This window comes from Oncorhynchus mykiss, chromosome 13, assembly GCF_013265735.2.
Source record: "Oncorhynchus mykiss isolate Arlee chromosome 13, USDA_OmykA_1.1, whole genome shotgun sequence".
NCBI lineage: Eukaryota > Metazoa > Chordata > Actinopteri > Salmoniformes > Salmonidae > Oncorhynchus > Oncorhynchus mykiss.
Window position 1 is genome coordinate 41785768 of NC_048577.1, and position 21699 is coordinate 41807466.

The 21699-nt window shown below is 41.9% G+C and overlaps 1 protein-coding gene across 3 annotated transcripts in view; it reads right to left on the reverse strand.

Moving 5' to 3' along the window:
* Positions 1-21699, reverse strand: part of LOC110486396 (serine/threonine-protein kinase WNK4) — a 79278-nt gene that overhangs the window by 7419 nt on the left and 50160 nt on the right. For all 3 annotated transcript variants that reach the window (XM_036941126.1, XM_036941125.1, XM_021557957.2), the window contains exons 5-13: positions 10150-10238; positions 9188-9407; positions 8627-9041; positions 7439-7638; positions 6862-6932; positions 5619-5745; positions 5332-5448; positions 3255-3428; positions 479-533 (exon numbers count right to left, since the gene is read on the reverse strand). In XM_036941126.1, coding sequence (XP_036797021.1) covers positions 479-533; positions 3255-3428; positions 5332-5448; positions 5619-5745; positions 6862-6932; positions 7439-7638; positions 8627-9041; positions 9188-9407; positions 10150-10238 — 1468 coding nt within the window. The remainder of the gene's footprint in view (positions 1-478; positions 534-3254; positions 3429-5331; positions 5449-5618; positions 5746-6861; positions 6933-7438; positions 7639-8626; positions 9042-9187; positions 9408-10149; positions 10239-21699) is intronic.

Sequence of the window (21699 nt, forward strand, 5' to 3'; positions counted from 1 at the left end):
TGATCCATCTTCAGTTTTCTCCCATCACAGCCATTGAACTGTAGCTGTTTTAAAATCATCAATGTCTGATTTGTTATTGTTGCCCATCTACCAATCACTGCCCTTCTTTATGAGGCATTCGAAAAGCTCCCTGGTTTTTGTAGTTGAAATTCAATACTTGACTGAGGGTCCTTACAGATGTTGTACGTACAGGGAACAGAGGAATGGCTAGTCTAAACTAAGGGGGTAAATACTTATGCAACAAATATATTTTAGTTATTAAACTTTTACTAATTTGAAAACATTTGCAGAATTTTATTTTTGCTTTGACATGGAGTATTTTGTGTAGATCAATGACAAAAAAATAAAATTAAATCTATTTCAATCCCACTTTGTAACACAACAAAATGTGAAAGAAGTTCAAGGGGGTGCAGACTTTCTATAGGCACTATAGAAACATACATCTATACATATATTGCACACAGGGAATCTTCCTTACCGGGCAAAGATGAAGAGGAATGTGTCCGTTCCAGTCCATGCGCATGTAAGTTTGGCTGAAATACAATCACAAAGCAAGTCAACCAATCAACTGTTGAAATCACTCCATGTCATATGCTGTCTTGCTGCAGAGGATTGCCATGCACTTGTTTTTGTTGTTAAGTTGTTATAAAGATGAGGGGCAAATAACCCAGGGCCTTGAAGTTGTTGTTCATTGTAAGTGGGACCAACAAGTGCATGGCAATGAAATGCCATGAAATGTCAGAATAATAGTAGAGAATGATTTATTTCAGCTTTTATTTCTTTCATCACATTCCCAGTGGGTCAGAAGTTTACATACACTCTATTAGTATTTGGTAGCATTGCCTTTAAATTGTTTAACTTGTGTCAAACGTTTCAGGTAGCCTTACACAAGCTTCACACAATAAGTTGGGTGGATTTTGGCCCATTCCTCCTGACTGAGCTGGTGTAACTGAGTCAGGTTTGTAGGCCTCCAGGCTCGCACACGCTTTGTCAGTTCTGCCCATAAATTCTCTATAGGATTGAGGTCAGGGCTTTGTGATGGCCACTCCAATACCTGGACTTTGTTGTCCTTAAGCCATTTTGCCACAACTTTGGAAGTATGCTTGGGGTCATTGTCCATTTGGAAGACCCATTTGCAACCAAGCTTTCACTTCCTGACTGATGTCATGAGATGTTGCTTCAATATATCCACATCATTTTCCTTCCTCATGTTGCTATCTATATTGTGAAGTACACCAGTCCCTCCTGCAGCAAGCACCCCCACAACATGATGCTGCCACCCCCGTGCTTCTTGGTTGGGATGGTGTTCTTCGGCTTGCAAGCCTCCCCCTTTTTCCTCCAAACATAACGATTGTCATTAAAGCCAAACAGTTCTATTTTTGTTTCATCAGACCAGAAGACATTTCTCCAAAAGGTACGATCTTTGTCCCCATGTGCAGTTGCAAACCGTAGTCTGGCTTTTTTATGGCGGTTTTGGAGCAGTGGCTTCTTCCTTGCTGAGCGGCCTTTCAGGTTATGTCGATATAGGACTCGTTTTACTGTGGATTTACATACTTTTGTACCTGTTTCCTCCAGCATCTTCACAAGGTCCTTTGCTGTTGTTCTGGGATTGATTTGCACCTTTCGCACCAAAGTACGTTCATCTCTAGGAGACAGAACACGTCTCCTTGCTGAGCGGTATGACGGCTGCGTAGTCCCATGGTGTTTATACTTGAGTACTATTGTTTGTGCAGATGATTATGGTACCTTCAGGTGTTTGGAAATTGCTCCCAAGGATGAACCAGATTTGTGGAGGTCCACAATTTTGTTTCTGAGGTCTTGGCTGATTTTTTGTCAAGCAAAGAGGCACCGAGTTTGAAGGTTGGCCTTGAAATACATCCACAGGTACACCTCCTATTGACTCAAATTATGTCAAATAGCCTATCAGAAGCTTCTAAAGCCATGACATAATTTTCTGGAATTTTCCAAGCTGTTTAAAGGCACAGTCAACTTTGTGTATGTAAACTTCTGACCCACTGGAATGATGATACAGTGAATTATAAGTGAAATAATCTGTCTGTAAACAATTGTTGGACAATAACTTGTGTCATGCACAAAGTAGATGTCCTAATCGACTCGCCAAAACTATAGTTTGTTACAAGAAATTTGTGGAGTGGTTGAATAACGAGTTTTATTGACTCCAACCTAAGTGTCTGTAAACTTCCGACTTCAACTGTATATATACACTGAACAACAATATAAATGCAACATGTAAAGTGTTATTCCCTTTTCCATGAGCTGAAATAAAATATCCCAGAATTGTTCCAAATGCACAAAAAGCTTATTTTTCTAAAATGTTATGCATAAATTTGTTCATTTCCTTATTAGTGAGCATTTCTCCTTCCTGACATGTGTGGCCTATCAAGAAGCTGATTAAACAGCATGATAATTACACAGGTGCACCTTGTGCTGAGGATATTAAAAGGACACTCTAAAATGTACAGTTTGGTCACACAACACAATGCCACAGATGTCTCAAGTTTTGAGGGAGTGTGCAGTTGGCATGCTGACTGCAGGAATGTCCAACAGAGCTGTTGCCAGAGAATTTAATGTTCATTTCTCTACCATAAGCCGCCTCCAACGTTGTTTTAGAGAATTTGGCTGTATATCCAACAGACCACAAGTGACCACGCTAGCCCAGGACATACGGCTTCTTCATCTGCGGGATTGTCTGAGGAGGGGGAGGGAGATGCTGAGCAGTATTTCTGTCTGTAACAAAGCCCTTTTGTTGGGAAAAAGTAATTCTGATTGGCTGGGACTGGCTCCCAAGTGGGTGGCCCTATGCCCTCCTAGGCCCACCCATGGCTGCACCCCTGCCCAGTCATGTGAAATCAATAGATTAGGTCCTAATGAATTTATTTCTATTGACTGATTTTCTTATATGAACCCAAATTCGGTGAAATCGTAGAAATCGTTGCATGTTGCGTTTTTAGTTTTGTTCAGTATAGATGGTTGGTTTTGTAACTATTGTTGGTTCCACATAAAAATAAGACTTTTAAGGCTTAAGTGTTCATGAACCCTACATAGATGCTTCACAAATGATTGATATGCAGGTTCTACTGATGGTAATAGTACAGGTTTTTAACACACTGTATTGTGTTTTGTTTGGTCTGTGTACAGCTATATGCACATGTGGACCATGCCAACAATGGGCAGCAGCAGTGGTTAACCTGGCATCGTGGCACTGACCAATGATGTATGTCTATGGCACTGACCTGCGAGGCGGACAGGGTGCCCACTTCGCTGAGGTAGGGGTAGAGCTGGTGCGCAGCGTCCCCCAGACTCAGGGGCTCACCCCTCTTCATCAGGGCCTCTGCACGCTTGATGATGTCACGCATGCGGTAGATGAAGCCCTCCTGCTCAGAGGGAAGGATGAACTCATTGTGGACCTGAGGGAGTTAAATCAGTCAATCAATCAGTAAATGAATCATTCAATCAATTAAAACCGATATGAGTGAAGGAACAGTTAGATTTGACGATTGAGACAAACACGGACACAGATGGACAAAGTTAGGGAAGAAAGAGAGGAAGATTTTGAACGTGAGTAAACAATCATCTTTGCTTGTTGTTGTAAGGATTTCGTAACAGACACCCACTTAGCTAGCCCTGAAACATGGCTGTAGACTCCTAGCCGCTATAGGAGTCTATAGCCATGTGTCAGGGCTACCACTTAGGCAGATGGCTATTGGAGCAGTGAGTCGATAGCTTTCATACACACTAGTTTTGAAACTAGTTTTGCAAGTACAATGCAAAGTACAGGTAACTGCCAAAGTAAAGTGGAACATCAACATAAAGTGTCTTTTTATTTTTATCTTTATTTATACAGGGTTTTCTCATTGAGATAACATCTCTTTTTCAAGAGAGACCTGGTCCAATAGTCTTAATAGGGTGTTGGGCCACCATGAACCAGAACAGCTTCAATGCACCTTGGCATAGATTCAACAAGTGTTTGGAACTCTATTGGAGGGATGCGAGACCATTCTTCCATAAGAAATTTCATCATTTGGTGTTTTGTTGATGGTAGTGGAAAACACTCTTGGGCACCGCTCCAGAATCTCCCATAAGTGTTAAATTGGGTTGAGATCTGGTGACTGAAACAGCCATGGCATATGGTTTAGTGTTTTCATGCTCATCAAACTATTTGGTGACCACTCGTGCCCTGTGGATGGGGGCATTGTCATCCTATGGGGCATAGTCATGGTAACCAAAATAATAGCCTGTCCAGGATTTTTGAACATGACCCTAAGCATGATGGGATGTTAATTGCTTAATTAACTCAGGACCCACACCTGTGTGGAAGCACCTACTTTTAGTATATTTTTTATCCCTCATTTGAAGTGTTTCCATTATTTTGGCAGTTACCTGTATGTTGAGATGAGATGGACACAACAACATAAAATACAGGACACCATATTCAGATGACAAGAGAGAAAACAGTATCTAAGCAAGCCTAAATATCGTATATATTAAATGATAAAAGAAGATATATCGTTTTTTTGTTCCAAGCTAAATTATCTAATGTCATTGGTAGATCAATTTGCCTATGGAACCTAAAAATGGTATAATACAAGTAATTTATCTTATTTCAATAAATGTTTCAAGATATGTTATACTATTTAATATTAAGGTAAAATATATTGGAAAATATCTTGAAATAAGATAAATTACTTGTATTAAGCCCTTTATAGGTTAAAATAAGCAATCTGCCAATGGCGTTACATAATTTTGCTTGGTATGAATTATCACTCAATATAAGACATTTCGGCTTGTTTAGATGTCACTTTTTGCAGTGCACCAATTCAAAATGGTTCTCTGCGGTCATTTTCAGCTTGTTTTAATCCCATCAACTCCATGATGTGAGCAACTGCTATGATGTTTTAAGGATTAGAGAAATGTTCCCCCATGACTGGGTCATATTCAATCAAAACCGTTAACCATGCGTTCCCAGGGCCAAGGCCAAACAATATTCCTTCCAAAACTGTGAGAGATCTTGCTGGAATCCATGGTCAGTTTCACTTTCTTACACAGTAAATACTTTTCATTGATTGGATAATTAGATGTTATATTCTCAAGGAGCAAGCATAGTGTTCTTCTGTGTTCTCTGGGAAGTTATTGTTCTGCTTGAAAAAAGCCCAATGTTTTGTAACACTGGATGAGCTTACAGTAGCTCAGTGGATAAGAAATAGTTGAGTTAAAGACACACACACACACACACACACACACACACACACACACACACACACACACACACACACACACACACACACACACACACACACACACTGCACTCACCATGACAGCAGCAATGTCCTCCGGGTTGTCTCCGTCCAGGTCAAACTTAAAGGTCACCATCTTACTGTTGTGAGTCTGGAGCTGACACTCCACCACACGGTCCACTTTGTCAGACAACTGGAAGAACAGGAGAAAAACGAGTGTTTATCCACTCAGAACACGTAGCCACTTTACAAGACCAAGGATGACTTGGATTGCAATCCTCTTTGTATGTGATTAATTCATTACAACTGCTAACTGACAGACAGACAGAGAGATAGAGAAACAGACAGACAGACATTCCATACCCCAGTGATTCGTAAGCGTGAGCGGGCTCTCCTCCTGAAGAGCTTGGTACCGGTACGTTTGTTGGCACTCTTTTCTGATAGGCCCTCATTGCCATCACTCAAGCCTGATGTCACATCAGAGGCATAGCTGTGGGGATAATCAGGAAGTGGGTTATGACAACTGCCCAGGAGATGTAACACTGTCATTTTGTTATTGATAATACTAACTACAAAAATGTTGACTACTAGCACGTACAGTACCAATACAACTGCTACTACTGAAAGTACAACAACAACTACTACTACTACTACTACTACTACTACTACTACTACTACTACTACTACTAGTCTTATTTATACTACACAACTAATAATGAACTGGTTACTAATGAGGCTGTAGTGTATGACCAAACAAACCCCTGAGAGTCTTCTAACTCCTATTAAAAGGTTATGTCCATCCCACCCAGCTCCCAGAAGGAAAAGCCTATTAAGACCATTGACCTTCTCCCCCGAGACCATTATGGATTACATTCAGAAAGGCACCTGAAGGGAAGGAAGTGCTCTGATGCCTCTTGCTCCACTCTCGCTCTAATTGCACACAGGAAATGGGGTAATTGGAGGATGAGGGCAGGGGGAGGATGGGGGAGAGAGAGAGAGAGAGAGTGTGTGTGTGTGTGTGTGTGTGTGTGTGTGTGTTAGGTGAGTGTGTGTTAGGTGTGTGTGTGTGTGTTAGGTGAGTGTGTGTGTGTTAGGTGAGTGTGTGTTAGGTGAGTCACAGGAGAAAAGGAAGCACACTCCAACGGAGCTCTTTAAACAGACATTCACGTAGCATCATTCATCAAAGTGTTGTTCGCCACAACAGACTCGCTCGCTATTTCCCATGGGGATAGAGAACAACACACAGGCTCTAAAAAAGATCCCCTTCAAGTTCACTCACACCTGTCCTGTTTTAATAATACTACCGGAAATGTGTGTTAACTGCAGAGATACCCATTAGACAGAGAAGTTATCCATTCTACTTTTATTTATTTAATTTAACTAGTTAAAAGCAGCAAAGTGCTCGTATAGTGGTTGTATATTTCTATAGTACATTTGAAATGTTTGTTCCTTTGTTGGGCCTTTGTTGTCTTGATTGCAACACTGCCATACACACATCACATTATACTTAGATACTGGCCATAAGGTGTGTGGGGCAGGCCTTTGCCTTTCTTTATACCCTGAACAACACCCCCATCATGGAAGGTTCTACATGTGTTTGGGTTACCTGTCGACAGGAGAAGAGAAACCACTGGCATTTCCTGACTGGGGCATGGTAGTGTTGGATACAGCGATACTCTGGGGGAGGGACAGAGGGTCAGAATAGTCTGTTGAGGTAGGGTGCTAAAATTAAACATTAATGGCTTATCAACTCATCACTCTAATCATAAACACATATCCCCGTTATATATAACTAGTAGGGCCCAGAAACTTTCCTGGTAAGGTGTTGTGTAAGAGTCTTAACTGGATATAACACCTTTTATAAACTGGCTGGTACGAGCCCTGAATGCTGATTGGCTGACAGCTGTGTTATATGACAAAACATTTATTTTTACTTCTCTAACTACGTTGGTAACCAGTTTATAATAGCAATAAGGCACCTCTGTGGTTTGTGATATATGGCCAATATACCACAGCTAAGGGCTATGTCCAAGAACAGCCCTTAGCCATGGTATATTGGCCATATACAACGCCTTATTGCTTAAATATAACAGTTATAAGAAGTCATGATAATTAATATTTGGACTGTTGAGCTTTACATCCATAGAAATATAAACCTCAAGAACTTCATTCAGGCTACCTACCGAGGGGAAGCGGAGAGCTGGGATTGGTGGAGCGTCAGGGGGAGGAGCCTTGATGGCCAGGGCCTCGATGTGAGGGATCTCCAGGGGCAACGGAACAGGAGTGATGGAGGAAGGGGTGAAATTAACAGGAGGCTGGAGATGGGGATCCCCGGGATCCTGGAAGCCAGAGGAGCTCAGGTAGCCATCCATTTCGCAGTCGGCTGCCATGGAGACACCATGGTTAAAGGAAGGGAAGTGGGAGGGAAGAGACAGACAGCGTTAACATGTTATCAATCTCTTCTTTATGTCATGTACCCCTGACTGTGTTCAACATATACTGTAAAGGATATGTCTTGTCTGGAAATAATGTATACTCAATGTTTCTTGTTATTTGTTAATGAAAAAAAATCCAAAGGGGTCCTTTTTGGGCTCCACTAACAGGCACCGTGAGGGACGGCTACATGGATTAGCAGGGCTAGAGGGTAACCACAACAAATGGACAGATGCATAACTGCAAAAGATTAGCCTACTTAAGAAATATTTAAAAAAACACATAGGATCTACACAGGGCTATGTAGCACGTGCCCTAGGCAAAGTCTGTTGAGCCAACAGTTTCCAGTACAGATATAAGGAAACACGTGGGCCCATGCACACACATACACACACAGTGCAGCTGTGATACTGTAATACCAAATCCAGGGCATGAGCATGTCAGCAATGAATGTTTGAAGCATGTTTTGGATAAACCTTCCACATATATCAGCGAGTATGTGCCACAGGTACCAATCTTGAAGGTTGTGTGAATAGTGTATCTGTGTTCTATATATTTTTTATGGTAAACTTGTGGACCATGCTTATCTATCTGCGTTATAGGCCAGGCCAATGCACTTTGCATGTTGCCTAGACATGAGAAGGCTCGACTGTACATGCTGTCTGTGGGCAAATGTGTAGCTTCAGGAGTTCAGCTACGAAGCGACACACGGTTGGGATAAATGTGTCTGCTATACATGACCATTTGATTACAGTATAGTGCAGTGGTTCTCAAACCTCTCCTCGGATACCCCCAGCCACTCCAGAGCTAGCAACCCTGATTCAACTTGTTAACGGATCATCAAGCCCTTGAATAGATGAATCAGTTGAGCTAGGTCACGTCCGAGGGTCCCCGAAGGAGAAGTTTGAGAACCACTGGTATAGTGAGTGTATCCTCACACGTGGCAGAGGAGTATCTGGCATGTCTGATGTTGTAGTGCAGCCGCTGGTCTGCCTCCTGCTCCTCCGTCTCTGCTGTGAAGCTGGCGTTTATCCCCGAATCCACCGAGCCGTTAGCCACGGATATCACCGGCCTCGACACCGTCGGAGTGGGCGGACTCTGGGCAGGGGGTGCCGAGACAGGGGCGGGGTTGGACTGTTTAATGGGAAGGGCTATTTGAGGTTTGGGGGTGGGCGATTCTGGCTCGGGGGCCAACTCTGGTTCTTCCTCAATGACAGTTTCCTGTTGTTGGCGCAAGGCCTCCTCGGCCATCCGGCGCTGCTTCTCCCGCTGCCGCTTGATGGCTGTGGCGCGGTCCCGGATGGCTTTGGCCACCAGCTTGTAATCTGCCTCACAGACGAAGCCCAGCACCACCTAGGGGGAGGGGGGAGAGGATGAGGGAGAGTTAAGGAAAGGGGGTGGTGAGGGAGAAGTTTAGGGAGAGGGGAGAGCAATCAGTGAACTTGACACTTGAGATCCACAAAATGTGAAAGGGGTCCGGAAATCCATCAACAACCCACCATCTCCTGGGCCACCTCCTCGGGTACATCCTTGTAGAGTTCAAACAGGAACTCGATGGCGTTGTTGTCCTTGTACTTCCCATGCAGCTTCTTGGTGTCGTCCATACGCAGCCACAGCTTCAGGCCAGACTTCACCGTGTCGTCCTCCTCCGCCAGCTCAACATGGACGCCATTGTTCTCCTTGAAGAAGGTGTGTTCCAGCAGGTCTTGGATGGTGTACCTGGAGAGGCCACCGTTTTCTTAGTTCTATAATCCATTGAATTGAATATTACTGTATTTTCTCAGTCTGTTCTTTTTATAGTCATTAACTAAACATGTGGGACAAAAACAGTATTTTACTATAGGTGGGTGGATGTGGTGAGTCAGACTCTGTGCCACTTTAGACTATTGACACACAGCCAAAGGAGAGAGATGGATAGGTGTGTAATGTAATGTGCCCCTATTTAACAACAGGTCAGGTGTTATCTCATTGGAACCCCAGGGGGCCTGAAACCTGACAACATTTGAATTGTCTGAAGTCGTTTCTCACTGTTATTTTTAGCTCATAACATAATTCGATCAATGCTTTGAAAGAGAATGAGAAAATAGAAAAGCTAATCATAAAACTGTTTTCTTGAGGGCATTTACACAGTTGTTGGCTGAGACTGATACAATTTATTTTGTTTCAATGTCAGCGCCCTTAGATTAATGTTGGAGAGAGAGCGACAAAGAGTCTAGACAAACTAGCTTGACAGGTATAATATCCTTTGTCTAGGAGGAACAAAACTGTCGGTCTAATGTTTGCACACACACACACACACACACACACACACACACACACACACACACACACACACACACACACACACACACACACAACCTAGAATCTTTCCAACATTTGATACCACACCACCGCAGTGCCAGACTGAAAGCGGATGTCTGAGGTAAGGTGAGTAAAGAGAATTCCTATCTGATTACTCTACCTCTGGTCTGTATTTATGCGGATGCATCCCTCTATGATCCCTTTCAACTCAGGGACTTTTACTTTGAAGAAGCTGTCCGGCTTAATTCCCTGTGAGGAGAAAGAAGGAGAGGGGAAAAGAGGAACGGTTAGATATGTCACCGATGTCAATCACTCCACCATTTGGGAGAGGAGAGGACTGACGCAGACAGAAGGACCCCTGAAGCAGAGTATGTGAGCAGAGTGGAGTTGGAGCAGAGCGGGGAGTGGAACGTGCCCAATTTGACTGGAGTGAGGAGCGAGATTCCCAAAGGCTGGAGCTTCGGCCTTCGCAACCGCTCCAATTTCACTCCAGTAGAGCTCACTTCACGAGCTCAGGGCATGCCCGGCCCAGCACGCATTTGTAGTCTACTTGGGTGCTGCTATAGCCCCTTGCTTTAGCTACTGTCATGAAGTTCCCTACATATTTTATTTCAAAAAAACACACAGGTGCAAAATCAAGGTGACTTACAAAGATGAGGACCAAGAGCAAGAGAGGGAGTGTGGTGATATAGCAAAGTATTTCTAAACAAAAATCGGATCTCTTAAAAGATTCCTTTATTTTTGTTCTATTATCTATACAATAGACCATAATTGATTTGGGCCCAATAAGTCTGGCATATTCCAACTTTCAAGGAGCTTTCTGTTTTGATTGGGTTATTTTGCCTAAAAACATCCCTGACCAGCCTGGCAAGAGTGGCCAAAAGGGTGTTTAGCTTCCCCAATGGCTCTGCAAGCTCGGAAAATTCTCTGCTGCAGGCCTGCTCTCCAGGCACCATGGAATGAGCCTGAAGCCACAGACTCCGTCGAAACTTGGGTTTCTAAAAATGAATTCAAAGGCACTGTAAACTGAGCCCAATAAGGCATTTTTATTTTAATTATAATTATAACTATAATCTGGGTGGTTCGAACTCTGAATGCTGATTGGCTGACAGCCGTAGTATATCAGACTGTATACCACGGGTATGACAAAACATTTATTTTTACTGCTCTAATTACATTGGTAACAAGTTTATAATAGCAATAAGGCACCTCTGGGGTTTGCGGTATATGGCCAATATACCACAGCTAAGGGCTGTATCCAGGCACTCCGCGTTGCGTCATGCATAAGACCCGTCCTTAGCCGTGGTATATTGGCCATATACCACACTTCCTCGTGCCTTATTGCTTAAGTAAGTCACAGCCTATATAGGCAATTTATAGACTATAATTATTTAATACAATGAAATGTTGTTTAAATGCTGAGCACTTAATGTCCCTGACTCCCTACCAGCCTAGTGTGTCACATTCACAAATGCTTCACAATTTATTTCTTTGTAGCTATAGCCTTGAAATAATTGAAATGATACAGCATAAATAATCATTTTTGCTCCTTCTTAGTCTCCCTGTCTGGCGCCTGACCTATTTAGTATTAATATGCTGTTTAATATGACATGTAGCCTATTTGAAATAATGAGCGCTTCTTACATTCACCTATTCATGTTTATTAAAATACTTTTCATTCAAATCATATCAAATCAAATGTATTGCTCACATACACGTGTTGAGCAGATGTTATTGTGGGTGTAGCGAAATGCTTGTGTATGGTTTGGTTTCAATACTTCAAAACCAAAAGGTAGGTCCAGGTCGTCACAAAAAATAGATGGGTGTTGGTTAAATTGTGATTTTAATGAATGGAGCAAATTTGGAGCGGTTGGAAAGGAGTGCCGAAGCGGTGCTCCATGAGCAATGAGCAGATAGCCAACCGCTCAACTCCGCTCACCTCCTACTCTGTCCTGAAGGAGCCAGGGTGATACGGGAGTGAGGAGTGAGGGACAATGTGGAGATTTTTCCCTAGCCTGCCCTACACCACTATGATGGATGGAATACTTTCTAAGTGTGTCTATATGCTTCACAGTAGATGTACATCCTCTATTCACATTGGTAGATCTCCTGAGCAGAATACCTTTAAATGTGAAATATACAGTGAGGGAAAAAAGTATTTGATCCCCTGCTGATTTTGTACGTTTGCCCACTGACAAAGAATTGATCAGTCTATAATTTTAATGGTAGGTTATTTGAACAGTGAGAGACAGAATAACAACAACAAAATCCAGAAAAACGCATGTCAAAAATGTTATAAATTGATTTGCATTTTAATGAGGGGAATAATTATTTGACCCCTCGGCAAAACATGACTTAGTACTTGGTGGCAAAACCCTTGTTGGCAATCACAGAGGTCAGACGTTTCTTGCGGTTGGCCACCAGGTTTGCACACATCTCAGGAGGGATTTTGTCCCGCTCCTCTTTGCAGATCTTCTCCAAGTCATTAAGATTTCGAGGCTGACGTTTGGCAACTCAAACCTTCAGCTCCCTCCACAGATTTTCTATGGGATTAAGGTCTGGAGACTGGCTATGCCACTCCAGGACCTTAATGTGCTTCTTCTTGAGCCACTCCTTTGTTGCCTTGGCCGTGTGTTTTGGGTCATTGTCATGCTGGAATACCCACCCACGACCCATTTTCAATGTCCTGGCTGAGGGAAGGAGGTTCTCACCCACAATTTGACGGTACATGGCCCCGTCCATCGTCCCTTTGATGCGGTGAAGTTGTCCTGTCCCCTTAGCAGAAAAACACCCCCAAAGCATAATGTTTCCACCTCCATGTTTGACGGTGGGGATGGTGTTCTGGGGTCATAGGCAGCATTCCTCCTCCAAACACAGCGAGTTGAGTTGATGCCAAAGAGCTCCATTTTGGTCTCATCTGACCACAACACTTTCACCCAGTTGTCCTCTGAATCGTTCAGATGTTCATTGGCAAACTTCAAACTTCAGATGTATATGTGCTTTCTTGAGCAGGGGGACCTTGCGGGCGCTGCAGGATTTCAGTCCTTCACGGCGTAGTGTGTTACCAATTGTTTTCTTGGTGACTATGGTCCCAGCTGCCTTGAGATCATTGACAAGATCCTCCCGTGTAGTTCTGGGCTGATTCCTCACCGTTCTCATGATCATTGCAACTCCACAAGGTGAGATCTTTTTGTTGTTATTCTGTCTCTCACTGTTCAAATAACCTACCATTAAAATTATAGACTGATAATTTCTTTGTCAGTGGGCAAATGTACAATATCAGCAGGGGATCAAATACTTTTCCCCCTCATTGTATACAGTGCCTTGCGAAAGTATTCGGCCCCCTTGAACTTTGCGACCTTTTGCCACATTTCAGGCTTCAAACATAAAGATATAAAACTGTATTTTTTTGTGAAGAATCAACAACAAGTGGGACACAATCATGAAGTGGAACAACATTTATTGGATATTTCAAACTTTTTTAACAAATCAAAAACTGAAAAATTGGGCGTGCAAAATTATTCAGCCCCTTTACTTTCAGTGCAGCAAACTCTCTCCAGAAGTTCAGTGAGGATCTCTGAATGATCCAATGTTGACCTAAATGACTAATGATGATAAATACAATCCACCTGTGTGTAATCAAGTCTCCGTATAAATGCACCTGAACTGTGATAGTCTCAGAGGTCCGTTAAAAGCGCAGAGAGCATCATGAAGAACAAGGAACACACCAGGCAGGTCCGAGATACTGTTGTGAAGAAGTTTAAAGCCGGATTTGGATACAAAAAGATTTCCCAAGCTTTAAACATCCCAAGGAGCACTGTGCAAGCGATAATCTTGAAATGGAAGGAGTATCAGACCACTGCAAATCTACCAAGACCTGGCCGTCCCTCTAAACTTTCAGCTCATACAAGGAGAAGACTGATCAGAGATGCAGCCAAGAGGCCCATGATCACTCTGGATGAACTGCAGAGATCTACAGCTAAGGTGGGAGACTCTGTCCATAGGACAACAATCAGTCGTATATTGCACAAATCTGGCCTTTATGGAAGAGTGGCAAGAAGAAAGCCATTTCTTAAAGATATCCATAAAAAGTGTTGTTTAAAGTTTGCCACAAGCCACCTGGGAGACACACCAAACATGTGGAAGAAGGTGCTCTGGTCAGATGAAACCAAAATTGAACTTTTTGGCAACAATGCAAAACGTTATGTTTGGCGTAAAAGCAACACAGCTGAACACACCATCCCCACTGTCAAACATGGTGGTGGCAGCATCATGGTTTGGGCCTGCTTTTCTTCAGCAGGGACAGGGAAGATGGTTAACATTGATGGGAAGATGGATGGAGCCAAATACAGGACCATTCTGGAAGAAAACCTGATGGAGTCTGCAAAAGACCTGAGACTGGGACGGAGATTTGTCTTCCAACAAGACAATGATCCAAAACATAAAGCAAAATCTACAATGGAATGGTTCAAAAATAAACATATCCAGGTGTTAGAATGGCCAAGTCAAAGTCCAGACCTGAATCCAATCGAGAATCTGTGGAAAGAACTGAAAACTGCTGTTCACAAATGCTCTCCATCCAACCTCACTGAGCTCGAGCTGTTTTGCAAGGAGGAATGGGAAAACATTTCAGTCTCTCGATGTGCAAAACTGATAGAGACATACCCCAAGCGACTTACAGCTGTAATCACAGCAAAAGGTGGCGCTACAAAGTATTAACTTAAGGGGGCTGAATAATTTTGCACACCCAATTTTTCAGTTTTTGATTTGTTAAAAAAGTTTGAAATATCCAATAAATGTCGTTCCACTTCATGATTGTGTCCCACTTGTTGTTGATTCTTCACAAAAAAATACAGTTTTATATCTTTATGTTTGAAGCCTGAAATGTGGCAAAAGGTCGCAAAGTTCAAGGGGGCCGAATACTTTCGCAAGGCACTGTATATGATAAATATCTAAATGGAGTTAAAGGTTTCGTTGTTATCGGTAACTTTAGGTCGTGTTGTCATCGGTAACAGTTGCCCGGACACCCTGCCCAGAGGCACAATGTCAAAAAACAGTGGCCCACAGTTCAATGGTGTTCCCGTCAGAGACATTCTCTGTGGGCCATCGTCATAAAGTTCAGACATAATGGAGCATGGCTATGCACACAAACAAACACGAACAAACGCACGCACCAACACACACACAAAGAGGAGGGTTCGACTGTGTCCAAACCCATTCACTGTTTGGTTTCTCTCTGAATTCTACGGCTAGTTAGAACTAAAGGTCGAATGTGGTGAGAGAGTGGTGGTGTGTGTAAGAGTATTGCGGTGCTAGCCTGTTAGCTAATGGTTTTGTACACAAACACTCCGGTCATGATACATAATGTCCAAACCCATCGAGAGCATGCAGGTCTGTGTGGGTGCAGAGCACTGAATACTAACTACCATGTGGTTTCCTAAAGGGCAGTCAGCTCATAACTCATGTTTATTTGGTTTAGACACAAATGTTCAGTGACGTAATACAAAATGTACAAAACCATCTAGAGGATAGTGATGGGTATAACAGGTGTCCATACAGTAGCTGTCGTGACCGGATACAAATAGAGAGAGACTTCCTATGGGGCTGTTAGCTAATAGCTAACGTAGCATGAGCATGAATACCAAGCAGCAGCCAGATACTCACTACATAGTAGCCTTAGCCTGCGTGGAAGTGAATACAATGACTGGGTCACACAGATAAATGGGATACTTCCTATAATGCTGTGTGTTAATGCTTAGAGGTGATGCATGGCCAATATGCTCTTTAGGTTTATGAGGTAACTATCACCAGACACAGCGCAAGGAGTTCAGGTAGGGTGAGAGAAACAACCAACAGGGTGTCCTACTGAACAATCTGCATGAACAAACACATTACATTCACACACTATAAAGCCAATGTCACACACAGAACCACACACGTATACAGACACGGCTACATCACTAGACCACAGGTCTTTTCAGTGAAAGGATGGGAAACATGGTGTGGGTGGAAAGAAGATAAACGCTTCAAGAAGAGCTATTACCACAAGAAACGATTAAGTCATTCTCCCCTTTGAAGCTTCATGAACAGAACATGCAAGTCTAGCAGAGGAGATAACACATTTCATTGAGGTGATAAGACTCCCCGACAGAGGAAAATACCACTATTTCACAGTCTGTCGCCTCCATGGCCTCCACAGATTAAACAAGGCCTGGAGGGTCAAGGTCTGGAGTTACTGAGCGGAAAAGCAAGGTAAACCTCCTGGGTGTAAAATGTACGAGGCAGAAACAACAAGATGACAACAACGAGAAATGGAATGGGAAGCCTGGTCCTCGTTTATCACACACACGCATACACACACACGCACACACAGAAATCGTTTAACACAAGAGTACAAAGTGTGAGCGGAGTTGATCACAAGATTTTCAGCCAAAGGAGCCTGTCTGCACAAAGTGAGTTGTAATGCAGCTTGTTTTTTTATAACATAACTCCTCAAAAAAGACTATAAAAACTATGTGAGATAATATTGGATTAAAGAAACAGTGGCATATTTGTGGAGGAACTTTAAATTGCTCAACCAGTTCCATGTGACGAATAGTGTGAAATACGTAGAAGTAAAAAAAAAAAATTGGAGAGGACCAGTGAGATTTGACAAATGTGTTTTTTCCCGGTGGTGACGACAATGGCCCCAAATGCTCCTCTTTTCCCACTAAAGTGAGGGGAGGCAGCGGGACTTACTAATGGAAAATGGACTCTATCAAATTCTCTGGTGTTATCCGAGCAGATAATTGCAGCGTTTAACTACGTAAGAGAAAAAAGGAAGGGAAAAGACATAATAACAAAACAAACAAGACATTCTAAGTAACAAAAATTGAGAGAAAAAAAAGCTAAATGGTCTCCGTCTTAACGGCTGATATGAAAAACCATCTGAAGACATGAATAAACCCTTCAGTCTTTAGAGATGCTTAGGGAGGAGCCTGCTCTGTACAGTGGCTTTTGTTGGTCGGTGACATCAGCCCAACATCTCCCCAATGTCCTGACCCACCGGGAATCTGAGGTGTACTGAGGACATGAAGTCCTGAGATACAGAGCCAACCACTCCCCCCACCTGAATGAATAATGAATGAATGGAAAGTCTGTTTTTAGAAGAGAGAAAGAGACAGGGAGATGAGTTGAAGATGGAGAGATATTGGAGGATATTATCTTCTGGAAGACAGACATCATAATGGACGCTCTCTATGATCCAATCTCCAAGGCATGGCAAGAACAATGTCAAACGGAAGGTTAATGAGAGATGATGGGTCTCTTGATTAGGGCCCCAAACCTCCATTCCATATATTGCAATTGGTAAAATTACACAATTTGATATTTTGCACCAGATTTGGATAGGAATATTTATTTTTGAGAACTCTCTCGCTTTATCTCTGTCTCTCCCTCCCCTTCTCTCTTTCTCCTAATGACAAATATTCTTCATAATCCCCACTGACAGCAAGCAAATCATCCTAATCACACAAATCAGCTTTCCAAGAACACCAATGTTTTAGGTGGAGAAAACACAGAAGCACTGATGGGTGTATACAGAACATAAGCATGTTGTTCCTGTCCAGCTAGACGTACTTTGAAGAGTACTGACTTAATTAGCTCTACAATTTGGAGTTAACACACACAAACTCAAATTCAACACACAGAAACACTGCCTCTAACACAGAAAAACAGTGAGAGCACCTTGTGTAATGCGATGAAAAGGCTCCACTTTCCATTGTGCTATAGCTTCTTGACTTCTAGCACTCAAAAAGCCCTTTGAAAAATGGCTTGATGTGGATGCTTTAATCTCCTCACGTAAAATAAATAAATAATGATCAAATTGAAAATGTTTCCCATGGAAATACTATGACTTGATGACTAAGGTTTTATAAGCAGACCACTGCAAAAGTTATTGCACTACTGGCCTTTTTAATACAAAGCTTACAGGCTGGCTCCCTGCTGCTAAAACAAGGGTATAATGCTAGTGGTTCTGAGATCAAAACTAGAGTAGAACCATAATCTAACTCAGTCAGGGAAACGTATGTACATGTATGAAACGTGTGTGGGACGATATGGGCCACAGGTCTGTTTACACGTGTTGTCTTTATAACATGATTCAATCACACAGACTCTAGTTTGCCTGAGACGGAGAGAGCAACAGAGAGAGAGACAGAGAGAGAGACAGAGAGAGAGACAGAGAGAGAGAGACAGGGATAGCAAGAGAGAGAGACAGACAGAGAGACCACTAAAACAGCGAGCTTGTCTGAGACGGATAGCATTAATTATGTAAATGACACGGCTACTCTAATTATGCACACATGCATAAATGTGCACACACACAGACAGAAAGAGAGAAACAGAGACTGAAAGACAAAAAGAGAGAGATAGAGAGAGACAGATAGATAGAGGCAGAGAGAGACAGAAAGAGACAGGGAGAGACAGAGAGAGACAGAGATAGAGACAGAGAGAGAGAGAGACTTTATCACTGAGATTACTTTATCACTGACCTCAACCCAGAGTCTCTCAGAGCATTCACAGTCAGCCCACTGACACCCCTATCAGATAACAGCAAAATCACAGTCCACTTGAATAGAGCAATACTGAATCATGAGGCATTAAAGCCAAAGGAACTGAATAATATTAAGACATTCTATAGATGGAAGGAAAGTAGTGTAGAAACCTACCAAAAACTACCAAAGACTGTTTTTCCCGCACGTTAGTTTAGTAGAGGAGTGTTTTTCCTCCGTTTTTTACGAGACTGCGTTCCTGTTTTCTAGTGGCTGCTTTGGTGGTCCTGTACCTGTTGTGTTGGTGGACCAGTAATAAAACGCCCTTCTTGGAATTCTTGCTCTCCTGCATCTGACTCCACACCCACCTCTCCTAGGGAGATTCTGACAGAAACACTAAAACAATACATAAATACACTATGGAAAAAGAAGGAACAGCACGTCAGAAATCTAAATGAAATTCTAAAATATACAGACAACAAATTCCAAGTCTACTTAAACTTTTTTTATTTAAAAAAATATATATTTTACCCCTTTTTTCTCCCCAATTTCATGGCATCCAATTAGTAGTAGTTACTGTCTTGTCTCATCGCTGCAACTCCCGTACGGACTCAGGAGAGGTGAAGGTCGATAGCCATGCGTCCTCCGAAACACAACCCAACCAAGGACTGATCACCCCAGTCCACAAAAGTGGAGACAAATTTGACCCCAATAACTACCGTGGGATATGTGTCAACAGCAACGGTGGGAAAATCCACTGCTTTATCATTAACAGCAGACTCGTACATTTCTTCAATGAAAACGATGTACTGAAAAAATGTCAAATTGGCTTTTTACCAAATTACCATACGACAGACCTCGTATTCTCCCTGCACATCCTAATTGACAAACAAACAAACCAAAAACAAAGGCAAAGTCTTTTCATGGTTTGTTGATTTCAAAAAAGCTTTTTACTCAATTTGGCATGAGGGTCTGCTATACAAATTGATGGAAAGAGGTGTTGGGGGAAAAACATTATACAATCCATGTACACAAATAACAAGTGTGTGGTTAACATTGGGAAAAAAACACACACATTTCTTTCCACAGGGCCGTGGAGTGAGACAGCTTGAGTCCCACCCTCTTCAACATATATATCAATAATTGGCGAGGGCACTAGAACAGTCTGCAGCACCCGGCCTCACCCTACTAGAATCTGAAGTCAAATGTCTACTGTTTGCTGATGATCTGGTGCTTCTGTCCCCAACCAAGGAGGGCCTACAGCAGCACCTAGATCTGCTGCACAGATTCTGACAGACCTGGGCCCTGCCAGTAAATCTCAGTAAGACAAAAATAATGGTGTTTCCAAAAAGGTCCAGACCTGGGCCCTGCCAAATGTATGACCATATTAGAGACACATATTTCCCTCGGATTACACAGACGAACAAAGAATTTGAAAATAAATATAATTTTGATAAACTCCCATATCTATTCGGTGAAATACCACAGTGTGCATCACAGTGGCAACATTTGTGACCTGTTGCCACAAGAAAAATGCAACCAGTAAAGAACAAACACCATTGTAAATAAAACCCCTATATGTTTATTTATTTTCCCTTTTGTACTTTAACTATTTGCACATCGTTACAACACTGATTAGACATAATATTACATTTGAAATCTCTCTATTTATTTGGAACTTGTGTAATGTTTACTGTTCATTTTTTATTGTTTATTTCTCTTTTGTTTATTATCCATTTCACTTACTTTGGCAATGTAAACATATGTTTCCTGTTAAATTGAATTGAATTGAGAGACAGAGAAAGAGAGACATCGAAAGAGAGACGGACCGAGAGAGAGAGAGACAAAGAGACAGAGAGAGGTCCTTCTATGGTTGTTTCTCACCCTCGTAGTCTTTTTCTCTTTGAGAGAGGCTTTGTATGGTCTGCCTAGGGAGATGACCACTAAAACAGCCAGTTTTCCTGAGACGGATAGCATTAATTATGTCAATTACACGGATACTCTAATTATGCACACATGACAGAGAGACAGAGTTTAAAAAAAATTATATTCCTATCCAAATCTGGGGCACGATATTCAATAGTGTAATGTTACCAATTGCACTATATGGAAACAAGGTTCGGGGTCCACCAATTAACAATTATAAGCACTGGGAGAAAAACCCAATAGAAAATCTAGAATTATCCTAAATATCCAAAAGAAAGTACCAAATAATGCATGCAGGGCGGAACTCGGACGATTCCCTTTAACTGTAAATATAAAGAAAAGGACACTAAAATGTTGACACCATTTGAAATGAACCCCCAAAACATCCTTACAATTCAAAGCACTGGAAACCCCAAGACCTGAACCCTGAAAAGAGTCCCCTGTGTCAGTTGTTAATACACTACACAACCCTATTATCCAATCACACAGGGAAACAATCACACTGTTACAGAAATGAAAACCTCTAACTTGACAAATTGGGAAAATGAAACAAAAACACAGAATAAAATAAATTACTATTTGGCCCTCAAATGAGAATACAAATTGGCAGAATATCTCTACTCTGTCAGAGATACAAAACAGAGACAGATCCTGACCAAATACAGGCTCGGCGAACACCAATTGGCTATAGAAAAAGGGAGACATAAAAAGACATGGCTACCCAAAGAGGAGTGTCTATGTGGTCACTGCAAGACAGGGGCGGTAGAGACAGAGATCCACTTTTTCCTCTACAGTGAGAAATACTCCCAAATAAGATTATCTTAAAAAAAAAAAAACGAAATCAATTTACATTTACTAATAACATAAAGCTGGGAATTATTCTGGTTGAGTGAGAAACCGCAAATATTACTGCCAGATATGTATATGACTGCCATAGTCTGAGGGACATCTCATGACCATTAATTCCCTGTAGTATTTACATTGTATATAACTTACTGGTAATACATAGTGTAACAATCATCATGTACATTCTGTTGTTTATTTATTAGCCATTCTTTCTTTTCTTTTTTATAATCTTATTTGTATTTAATTAAATGTACTGACCGAAGATTACACAGTACAACAGCAGAAGTGTTGTACCTGTATACATGATTATATGTACTATTATTACTACTACTGAAATGAACTGTATTTTATTATCCTCATTGCATTGCACTGTATTTACTGAAATGCTGTACCACCATACTGCTTTG